Raw genomic sequence first — 12740 nt, 5'->3', positions numbered from 1 at the left:
GATTGGTCAGACGTGAAGATGTGTATCCAGAAATTTAGAGGGGGAGAGGCATCTATATCTCTAATTTATGATGTAATGCTGTCCAAACAAGGTACTCTGGCTATGGATAAACTATGTGCTTCTTGGAGGTCGACTATTGAAACAATTGATACAGAGAAGATTGTACTCAGCCTCTCTCAGGCTTCTAGTTATCCTATATCAGTGGGCTGGAAAGAATCTCATCTAAAATTAATCAACAATCTTTATCTAACGCCAGTTAAATTATCCAGATTCTATCCAGAACAAGGTGCAGCCTGTTATAGATGTTCATGCCCATGTGCGGATCTGGCTCATATGTTATGGTTTTGTCCAAAGATTCGACAGTTGTAGTATAAAATACAATTTTGGGTAAACAGGGTTTTTAAGATATAGCACTCCCTTTCTCTAGAAGACATTCTTTTTTTGGTCACTGATGTCAGATTGAATATAGATAGACGCATAGTTAATATTATCATACTTACTACTAGACATATTATTTTTAAGAACTGGAAGTCTGTTAAAGCTCCTAGTTTGGCTTCTATACTGAAAGGTATTAGAGAACAGATTATTTATGAATCATTTCATTTACAACAGGTAAAGGAGTCCAGAATAAAAAAATTTTTTGATTGGTTGGGCCTCCGTGATTGCAACATTTCCAACTCCGGTCCAGAAGCAAATTTTGTCCCCCTTCCTTTCTTCGATCAGTTTTTCTGAACTGGTAATACTTGGAATATTCCCTAATTCGTGGATAAGGAATTATAGAGGTGGTTAAAAAGCCTAGTGGACCCTCCAACGACGGGGCCGGGTGAGGATTATCGAGAGCGGGGGGTGTTGGGGTCCCTTTTCCCTTTTTTTTTTCTTCTCCTCTCTCTCTTTTTCTTTCTTTTCTTCTGGGTCTTTTTTCTACGGTGTTCCAATACACCCTTGGTCTATCCTTGTAATAAGTAGGGAATCTATAATATATAGTATAGCAACATTTTGATCAGGAAATGTTATAAAAGCTGCGTTATGGTAATACTACAGTAGAGATGATGTTAATTGCTGTCTTGTGTATGTATATGTTTTGAATTTATTTTTGGTTATTCCTTGTTTTTTGTATGATGTTGGAATACATATATATGGAAGTTTTTATGTTACAATGTAACTTTTTTGGCTCAAGACAGCATGACACCATGTATGATTCGTCCTTTCCCTAATAAAAAGATTTAAAAAAAAAAAAAAAAAAAAAAAAGCAGCAGCACTGCCAATCACTAATCCCATGTCACCAGGATGTTACCAGGGTTGCCACCTCAGCCATGTTTTCCTGGACATATAAGTTACACATGCTGCAGAGAGGAACATGAATAGTGCTGTCCAGGTTCACTATTCATGTGCTATCCAGGGATGCAATTCAAGTTCCCCTCTGCGCACCCTGTAACTCATAAGTGTCCAGTAAAACACCTAGATGTTACACATTTGAAATGCCACTGATCATAAAGGAGACTGTTCAGATGGGACTATACCACAAAGTCATTTTAAATTGCATTAATATCAGAGGTCATATGTACTAGCCTAACACTAAGTAAAGCATTAAGGTTAAAGGGACAGTGAAGTCCAAAAAAAAAAAAAAAAAAAAAAAAAAAAAAAAACTTTCATTTTTCAAATAGGGCATGTAATTTTAAACAACTTAACAATTTACTTTAATCAACAATTTTGCTTTGTTCTCTTGATATTCTTAGTTGAAAGCAAAGCTAGGAAGGCTCATATGATAATTTCTAAGCCCTTGAAGTCCTCTGCTTTTTTATTAGCTTTTCACAGCAGGGGAGAGCAAGCTCATGTAGGCCATATAGATAACATTGTGATCACGCTCGTGGCTAGTGGCAGACACTGCACTAATTGGGTAAAATGCAAGTCAATAGATAATAACTAAGAGTCATGTGATTAGGGGCGGTCAGAAGATGCTTAGATACAAGTTAGTCACAGAAGTAAAAAGTGTATTAATATAACAGTGCTGGTTATGCAAAACTGGGGAATGTGTAATAAAGGGATTATCTATCTTTTTAAACAACAAAAATTCTGGTGTTGAGTCGACTGTTCCTTTAACTCCTTAGCTGGCAGAGTGCACTATAATGTCAGCTGCTTTATCAAAAAAAAGATTATTTTTTAAAAAAGTGGCCAATTTAAAAAGGTGCAGATAAAGTTGTGTAAAAGAATATGAAACCCAAACATTTTATTTCATGATTCAGGAAATGTATGCAATTTTAAAAACAACTTTCCAAGTCACTTCTATTATCTAATTTGCTTTGTTCTCTTGGTATCCTCTGTTAAAAAGCATACCCAGGTAGGCTCAGGGGCAGCAACGGACTACTGGGAGCTAGCTGCAAATTGGTGGCCTCTTATCAGCTAAACCAATGACAATTTGCAGCTAGCTGATGTGTTTAATTAGCAGCAGTGCACTACTGGAGTTAGCTAGACAAAGGATACCAAAAGAATAAAGCCAATTTAATAATATTGGTAAATTGGAGAGTTTTTTTAATTGTACGTACTATCTGAATCATGAAAGAAAACAAATGGGTTTCATATCCCTTTAAGGCCTGGGTTAAACTATTGCCTGCCCGAGAGGCAAGTGGGTTCATGAAGGATGTACTACACAACTGCACCACTAACAAGCCAAATAAAAAGGATTTCCCTATGTAACCAAGGATCAAGTTACTGGACAAACCCAAGAAGGGAAATAATTAGTATTTGGCCTCTTAGGGATGGTTAAAACAGGGTTACTATAAATGGGTTGCAGTCATTTCTTGAAGAAAGGAGTTAAATGCGGGATAGACTACACTGCAAAAAGTCAGGTTAGAGTTAACCTTTTGATACCAATGAGGCCAGCAATATGTTGCAGCCCCATCTGGAATCTAAGGCCTAGATTTGGAGTTCGGCGGTAGCCGTCAAAACCAGCGTTAGAGGCTCCTAACGCTGGTTTTGGCCGCCCGCTGGTATTTGGAGTCAGTGATTAAAGGGTCTAACGCTCACTTTTCAGCCGCGACTTTTCCATACCGCAGATCCCCCTACGCCATTTGCGTATCCTATCTTTTCAATGGGATCTTTCTAACGCCGGTATTTAGAGTCGTTACTGAAGTGAGCGTTAGAGCTCTAACGACAAAACTCCAGCCGCCTGAAAATAGCAGGAGTTAAGAGCTTTCTGGGCTAACGCCGGTTCATAAAGCTCTTAACTACTGTACCCTAAAGTACACTAACACCCATAAACTACCTATGTACCCCTAAACCGAGCTCCCCCCACATCGCCGCAACTCGATTAAATTTTTTTAACCCCTAATCTGCCGACCACCACCTACGTTATACTTATGTACCCCTAATCTGCTGCCCCTAACGCCGCCGACCCCTATATTATATTTATTAACCCCTAACCTGCCCCCCACAACGTCGCCGCCAGCTACTTAAAATAATTAACCCCTAATCTTCCGACCGCAAAGCGCCGCCACCTACGTTATCCCTATGTACCCCTAATCTGCTGCCCCTAACCCCGCCGACCCCTATATTATATTTATTAACCCCTAATCTGCCCCCCTCAACGTCGCCGACACCTGCCTACACTTATTAACCCCTAATCTGCCGAGCGGACCGCACCGCTACTATAATAAAGTTATTAACCCCTAACCCGCCTCACTAACCCTATCATAAATAGTATTAACCCCTAATCTGCCCTCCCTAACATCGCCGACACCTACCTTCAATTATTAACCCCTAATCTGACGACCGGAGCTCATCGCTACTATAATAAATGGATTAACCCCTAAAGCTAAGTCTAACCCTAACACTAACACCCCCCTAACTTAAATATAATTTACATCTAACTAAATAAATTAACTCTTATTAAATAACTTATTCCTATTTAAAGATAAATACTTACCTGTAAAATAAATCCTAATATAGCTATAATATAAATTATAATATATTATAGCTATTTTAGGATTAATATTTATTTTACAGGCAACTTTGTAATTATTTTAACCAGGTACAATAGCTATTAAATAGTTAAGAACTATTTAATAGTTACCTAGTTAAAATAATAACAAATTTACCTGTAAAATAAATCCTAACCTAAGATATAATTAAACCTAACACTACCCTATCAATAAATTAAATAAACTACCTACAATTACCTACAATTAACCTAACACTACACTATCAATAAATTAATTAAACACAATTCCTACAAATAAATACAATTAAATAAACTAGCTAAAGTACAAAAAATAAAAAAGAACTAAGTTACAAAAAATAAAAAAATATTTAATTTTAATTGTATTTATTTGTAGGAATTGTGTTTAATTAATTTATTGATAGTGTAGTGTTAGGTTAATTGTAGGTAATTGTAGGTAGTTTATTTAATTAATTTATTGATAGGGTAGTGTTAGGTTTAATTATATCTTAGGTTAGGATTTATTTTACAGGTAAATTTGTTATTATTTTAACTAGGTAACTATTAAATAGTTCTTAACTATTTAATAGCTATTGTACCTGGTTAAAATAATTACAAAGTTGCCTGTAAAATAAATATTAATCCTAAAATAGCTATAATATAATTATAATTTATATTGTAGCTATATTAGGATTTATTTTACAGGTAAGTATTTATCTTTAAATAGGAATAAGTTATTTAATAAGAGTTAATTTATTTCGTTAGATGTAAATTATATTTAAGTTAGGGGGGTGTTAGTGTTAGGGTTAGACTTAGCTTTAGGGGTTAATACATTTATTAGAATAGCGGTGAGGTCCGCTCGGCAGATTAGGGGTTAATAATTGAAGGTAGGTGTCGGCGATGTTAGGGAGGGCAGATTAGGGGTTAATACTATTTATGATAGGGTTAGTGAGGCGGATTAGGGGTTAATAACTTTATTATAGTAGCGCTCAGGTCCGCTCGGCAGATTAGGGGTTAATAAGTGTAGGCAGGTGTCAGCGACGTTGAGGGGGGCAGATTAGGGGTTAATAAATATAATATAGGGGTCGGCGATGTTAGGGCAGCAGATTAGGGGTACATAGGGATAACGTAGGTTGCGGCGGTTTACGGAGCGGCAGATTAGGGGTTAAAAAAAATATGCAGGGGTCAGCGGGGGCGGCAGAATAGGGGTTAATAAGTGTAAGGTTAGGGGTGTTTAGACTCGGGGTACATGTTAGAGTGTTAGGTGCAGACGTAGGAAGTGTTTCCCCATAGGAAACAATGGGGCTGCGTTAGGAGCTGAACGCTGCTTTTTTGCAGGTGTTAGGTATTTTTTCAGCTCAAACAGTCCCATTGTTTCCTATGGGAGAATCGTGCACGAGCACGTTTTTGAGGCTGGCCGCGTCCGTAAGCAACTCTGGTATCGAGAGTTGCATTTGCGGTAAAAATGCTCTACGCTCCTTTTTTGGAGCCTAACGCAGCATTTGTTTGAACTCTCGATACCAGAGTTAAATTTATGGTGCGGCCAGAAAAAAGCCCGCGGAGCGTTAACAGCCCTTTTACCGCCAAACTCCAAATCTAGGCCTAAGGAATTAAACAGAATAAAAAACACATCACATTTTAGACAGTCACTTACCCAATACCCCAGTCACCATTATAAGTGAGGACATTTTCAATTTCACTCTTGACATGCAGCAAGTAAACAAGGTCATACTTTTAGGCTGTACTATTACCACATTGTAAAACAAGAGATGATACAAATGTAATACTGCTATCATATCTGTGTACTTGTTCTAGCTCCCCTTATTATTAAGCAGATAGACTGATTAAGAGAGCAATTTTCATGACAAGTGAATTTGGGACACCACATCCATTTACAAACAAATAAAATATGTGACGGTAAAGTCAGGGTGAAGACTCCAAAAAGACTGAGAACACACGCCTCTTGTAGTGGCTGATAAAGGACCATTAAAGGGACACCAAACCCACATTTTTTCTTTCATGATTCAGATGGAAAGAGGGTTATAATCATGTGCTCTAATTTACTTCTATTAGCTAAATTTGCTCAGTTTTCTTTGTATCTTTTGTTGAAAAGCATATCTAGGTAGGCTCAGGAGCTAGCTGCTGATTGGTGGCTGCACATATATGCCTCATCAATGTGTTCAGCTATCACCCAGTAGTGCATTGTTGCTCCTTCAATGAAGGATACCAAGCAAATAAAGCAAAATTGGTTAAAGAAGTACATTAAAAATGTGTTTCAAAATGTATGGTCTATTTTACTCATGAACTAAAGTATGGGTTTCATGTATCAGTAGGATCTGGTGCTTCAGAAAGTGTGCATATAAAAATATTGTGCACATTTTGATAATGGAAGTAAATTTGAAAGTTTTTTAAAATTGTACGCTCTGAACAATGAAAATGTAATTTTGACTTTAGTGCACCTTTACAGAAATATTGGGGGACTTTATAGACCATATTAAAAAGATTTAACCAGACTTCTTAATAAAATTACAACACTGCAGCTTTGAGAATTACAAACCTAACAGTTAACCAACAATACAGAGGTGAAATTATTAAAGGGACATTAAACACTAAATAATGCTAGATATAATGATGCATTCAAAGTGAAGATTAGCCTGTCAATAACATGTAGAAGTATTTTTTAAAGTTTCATTAGTTGTTTAAATACTGGCAAAATAAGTGTAAAGTTTTAGTGTCTATAAAACAATGGGAGCTGCCATGTTGTAACTTAGGTTACTTTCTCTGCTGTGACCAATTAGAGACAGTTATAAATAGGTCACTAGAGTATGCAGCCAATGGCTGTGTGGTATATAACAGTGTTCTACACTACATTTCTAACAGGAACTGAAATGTTCACATTTTTAGAATGGAATTATAGGAAAAGGGGACAAAATAAATAATAAAAGTATATTGCAGGGTTTTTATTTATTTATATGATTTATCATTTTATAGTACCATCTCAAAGTGTTTACTGTCCCTTTGATCTGTTTTTGCCATTATTATTTACACCACAACATTTTAGCAGATTACGCAGTCCTGAACAGTGGACTAGTATATAGTTTGCATCACATTTTTATATTACCAAGACTTAAAATATTGTAGCATATACAATTGTTATGTTCCATTATTGTGCAAGTCTGTGATAGTCGATCATTTAAATGCATAACATGTGATGTTACAAATGCTTAGTCCCACATTCATAAATAACTTTTTGTTAATTTGCCAACATGTGCTATAAGGAACAATAAAATACTACCCCCCCCCCCACACACACACACAACTCATGCATCAGGTATGAAGGGCCATAATAGTTTAAAAATTACATGCTCTAAACAATTAGAGTATCTCATTTTATGACTATTGACAATGCTCTTCTGTGTGTTTAAACCCTGCAAAGGCACCGGCAGTCACACAACTTTGCTTGGGTTAAACACACAGTAGAGCAGGGTCAATAGTAGTAAAATTACATGCTCATGCTTTAACGGATTAGAGCATGTCACTTTTTCATTTTTTACTATTATGGCTCTTTGAAGGGTTTTGTTGGCTTCTATGGGGCAGCAAGTACAGCCAATGGGTGATAGGTATCAGTTAACAACATACTACTTTATTTTGTACCTTGTAACTCCTTATCATGGCATTCTTTTAGTTTACACCACAGCTCCTTGAACAAGTCTCCAGCAGCAAGGCTCTCTGTAGAAGTTGGGCTACCGCAGCTTGCTCCAGACATATTCATCTTGAGATTTAGTAACCTTCAGTAATGTATTAGCTTTTCTTTTTGTTGCTCAATTGACATAGTCATTTACCCTTTACTGGAGATGGATAAGGCCTGAAGTGATACAAAAGCATGTTAAGTATGCAAACAGAAATGGCAGGTACAACAGAGGCTAGAAAGTTGTGATAGAAACATGACAGGTGAACATGCCTGACAATGTATATAGTATAAGTCACTTGGTTCACAGTGTCAAAGGATGAAGAAAATATACACAGAGACCAATTTAGACACCAGATAGTGACATAAAAGTGCAAAAAGAAAATCTTGAATATTTTATATGCAAGCAACAGTTCTATAAAAATGTATCTAACTATGTATTTAACCTATGCAAAAGGTATTAAACATATAGCTAAACTCTGCTCCAGAGCAGCGACGCACTACTTGGAGCTAGCTGGTTAGCCAATGACAAGAGACAAATGTGTATTGTCACCTATCAACAGCTACGTGTAGGTCCCAGAAGTGCATTGCTGCTGAAGATATGTATATGTATGATGGATGCCAAAGAAAAAAAAAAGTGAATTTGAGGGTCTTCAAATTACACACTCTAAAATCATGAAAGGTTAAAGTGATGGTAAATCCTAGCATTTGTGAAATGCTAGCATTTACCAGTACTAAAAATAAAGGGGACTTTCAGTCATGAAGTATAAAAAGCTTCATGCTGAAAGTTCCTTTATTTTCCTGCAGTTTATGCAGAGCTGAGCATCTCCGGCCGCCCACGACAAAGTGCTATTTTCTCAATGATGCCAATGGGCTAGGACAGGGGTCAGAAACCTTGGCTCTCCAGATGCTTTGGAACTACATTTCCCATGATGCTTAGGCAGCTTAAAAACACTTAAGCATCATGGGAAATGTAGTTCTAAAACAACTGGAGAGTCAAGGTTGCTGACCCCTGGGCTAGGACATCTATTGCGTAAGAGGTGGAAACATCACCTCAGTTTTTTTTTTTACTTTAAACGGATACTAAACCCACATTTTTTATTTAATGATTCAGATAGAGCATGCAATTTTAAGCAACTTTCTCATTTACTCCTATTATCAATTTTTCTTTGCTCTCTGCTATCTTTATTTTAAAAGTAGGAATATAAAGCTTAGGAGCCGGCCCATTGTTGGTTCAGAACCTGGGTTATGCTTTCTTATTGGTGGCTAAATGTAGCCAACAATAAGCAAGCGCTATCCAGGGTTCTGAACCTAAAATGGGCCAGTTCCTAAGCTTTACAGTCCTGATTTTTAAATAAAGATAGCAAGAGAACGAAGAACAATTGATAATAGGAGTAAATTAGAAAGTTGCTTAAAATTGCATGCTCTATCTGAATCATGAGATAGAAAAATGTGGGTTTAGTATTCCCTTAAAGTGATTGTAAATTCTAGCGTTTGTGAAACGCTAGGATTTACAATTGGAACAAATAAAGGGTACTTTCATTCATGAAGTATACAATACTTCATGCTGAAAGCTCCTTTATTTGTTGGAACCGTTCGCCACACTGAGCTGCTCAGGCAGCCTATGGCAGAACGCTATTTACTGTGAGGTGGCGTTTCCACCTCTTACCAAATAGCCATGCGTTCCAACTGGCGCCTGGCCGGATAGACCGCACAGCTATTGGCTAAGAGGCGGAAACGTCACCTCTCAGCAAAATAGCGTTCTGCCGTGGGCTGCCTGAGAAGCTCAGTGGGGGTGGGGAACACTTCCAACAAATAAAGAAGTTTTCAGCATGAAGTATTTTATACTTCATGAATGAAAGTCCCTTTTATTTTTTCCAATTGTAAATCCTAGTGTTTTACAAATTCTAGGATTTACAATCACTTTAAAGGGACATAATACTCATATGCTAAATCACTTGAAACTGATGCAGTATAACTGTAAAAAGCTGACAGGAAAATATCACCTGAGCATCTCTATGTAAAAAAGGAAGATATTTTACCTCACAACTTCCTCAGCTCAGCAGAGTAAGTTCTGTGTAAAAAGTTGCTCAGCTGCAGGTAAAAAAATAAAAATAAATGAAGAAATGAACAGCAGCCAATCAGCATCAACAGTGCTACGGTCATGGATTCTTTTACTGTGATCTAATGAGATTTCATTGTAAACTTCCTTACACTGAATAGAGAAATAAGATGAGTGTGCACGAAAGCTTGCTCCTTCCGCTGTCCCGGGACAGACATACTGATTTGCTGCTTAGAAGTCCTTTACAATGGGATGTGGCTAATGAGGAACTTATGAGGTAAAATATCTTTCTTTTTTACATAGAGATGTTCAGGTGATATTTTCTAGTCAGGTTTTTACAGCAATGCTGAATCACTTTAAAGTGTTTAAACATTTGGGTATTATGGCCCTTTAAGTAAATATAATATCCAATAAATGTTTAGGCATCATTTGAAAATTGCAGAACCACACACAAAAAAAATACTGTTGTAAACAGCAACACTGACATGTTGCGGATATGTTTGTCAAAGTTTCAAATGTGTGGTTTCACCTGACATTACAGTACAGGGAGTGCAGAATTATTAGGCAAATTAGTATTTTGACCACATCATCCTCTTTATGCATGTTGTCTTACTCCAAGCTGTATAGGCTCGAAAGCCTACTACCAATTAAGCATATTAGGTGATGTGCATCTCTGTAATGAGAAGGGGTGTGGTCTAATGACATCATCACCCTATATCAGGTGTGCATAATTATTAGGCAACTTCCTTTCCTTTGGCAAAATGGGTCAAAAGAAGGACTTGACAGGCTCAGAAAAGTCAAAAATAGTGAGATATCTTGCAGAGGGATGCAGCACTCTTAAAATAGCAAAGCTTCTGAAGCGTGATCATCGAACAATCAAGCGTTTCATTCAAAATAGTCAACAGGGTCGCAAGAAGCGTGTGGAAAAACCAAGGCGCAAAATAACTGCCCATGAACTGAGAAAAGTCAAGCGTGCAGCTGCCAAGATGCCACTTGCCACCAGTTTGGCCATATTTCAGAGCTGCAACATCACTGGAGTGCCCAAAAGCACAAGGTGTGCAATACTCAGAGACATGGCCAAGGTAAGAAAGGCTGAAAGACGACCACCACTGAACAAGACACACAAGCTGAAAAGTCAAGACTGGGCCAAGAAATATCTCAAGACTGATTTTTCTAAGGTTTTATGGACTGATGAAATGAGAGTGAGTCTTGATGGGCCAGATGGATGGGCCCGTGGCTGGTTTGGTAAAGGGCAGAGAGCTCCAGTCCGACTCAGACGCCAGCAAGGTGGAGGTGGAGTACTGGTTTGGGATGGTATCATCAAAGATGAGCTTGTGGGGCCTTTTCGGGTTGAGGATGGAGTCAAGCTCAACTCCCAGTCCTACTGCCAGTTTCTGGAAGACACCTTCTTCAAGCAGTGGTACAGGAAGAAGTCTGCATCCTTCAAGAAAAACATGATTTTCATGCAGGACAATACTCCACAGCGTGGCTGGCAAGAAAGGGTATAAAAGAAGAAAATCTAATGACATGGCCTCCTTGTTCACCTGATCTGAACCCCATTGAGGAGAACCTGTGGTCCATCATCAAATGTGAGATTTACAAGGAGGGAAAACAGTACACCTCTCTGAACAGTGTCTGGGAGGCTGTGGTTGCTGCTGCACGCAATGTTGATGGTGAACAGATCAAAACACTGACAGAATCCATGGATGGCAGGCTTTTGAGTGTCCTTGCAAAGAAAGGTGGCTATATTGGTCACTGATTTGTTTTTGTTTTGTTTTTGAATGTCAGAAATGTATATTTGTGAATGTTGAGATGTTATATTGGTTTCACTGGTAAAAATAAATAATTGAAATGGGTATATATTTGTTAAGTTGCCTAATAATTATGCACAGTAATAGTAACCTGCACACACAGATATCCCCCTAAAATAGCTAAAACTAAAAACAAACTAAAAACTACTTCCAAAAATATTCAGCTTTGATATTAATGAGTTTTTTGGGTTCATTGAGAACATGGTTGTTGTTCAATAATAAAATGAATCCTCAAAAATACAACTTGCCTAATAATTCTGCACTCCCTGTATACCTTCCTGCCAAGTAAAATTATAAGATGTCCCTACCTTTCTACAAGAGATTAGTTTCCATACACCACTGACAGGTGAACTAATATAAGCAGACATATTAACATCCTACACCCAGGAATAAATACATGTTTGTGTATATAAGCCAGAGTGCAGTCATACTTTAATGTTTTTCATCTCAGTACTTCTCTTAAATCCAATGCCTTTAATGTCCCTTTAAGTAAAGACATTCTAATGAGTGACACAGTATACATGTGCAAACTAAATAGCTTTGAATAAAGACACATTTTGGTTACACATACTGTATACAGTATGGTAACAACACAAATAATTAAGAAGCATAATGTACATTATAGTCATTTGTTTGCACACCTGCATGCAATACACAAACAGTAGATACATTTACAGATTATACAAACAGTAAAGCTATTGCATACATTATAAGCACACATGAACAGCATACACACGTCACACAGCAGGCATGCATGCATATATACATACAAGCAGGCATGCATTATATATACAGTATATATATATATATACACATACAAAAGCAGGCATGCATAATATATATATATATATATATATATATATATATATATATATAGGTATACAGTATGGTAACAACACAAATAATTAAGAAGCATAATGTACATTATAGTCATTTGTTTGCACACCTGCATGCAATACACAAACAGTAGATACATTTACAGATTATACAAACAGTAAAGCTATTGCATACATTATAAGCACACATGAACAGCATACACACGTCACACAGCAGGCATGCATGCATATATACATACAAGCAGGCATGCATGCATTATATATACAAGCAGGCATGCATGCATTATATATACAAGCAGGCATGCATGCATTATATATACAGTATATATATATATATACACACATATATATACACATACAAAAGCAGGCATGCATAATATATATATATATATATATATATATATATATA

The 12740-nt window shown here is 37.0% G+C and overlaps 1 protein-coding gene across 1 annotated transcript in view; it reads right to left on the bottom strand.

Annotated features, from left to right (window-relative positions):
* RBBP8 (RB binding protein 8, endonuclease) overlaps positions 1-12740 on the bottom strand; it is a 353058-nt gene that overhangs the window by 306442 nt on the left and 33876 nt on the right. Inside the window, exon 2 of the mRNA XM_053715868.1 lies at positions 7589-7799. Within this exon, the coding sequence (XP_053571843.1) occupies positions 7589-7706 (118 nt within the window). The 5' untranslated portion in view covers positions 7707-7799. The remainder of the gene's footprint in view (positions 1-7588; positions 7800-12740) is intronic.

The sequence above is a fragment of the Bombina bombina genome, chromosome 5 (assembly GCF_027579735.1).
Source record: "Bombina bombina isolate aBomBom1 chromosome 5, aBomBom1.pri, whole genome shotgun sequence".
Classification (NCBI taxonomy): domain Eukaryota; kingdom Metazoa; phylum Chordata; class Amphibia; order Anura; family Bombinatoridae; genus Bombina; species Bombina bombina.
The sequence above is the reverse complement of the archived record's forward strand: the minus strand, read 5'-3'. Positions and strand labels throughout refer to the sequence as shown.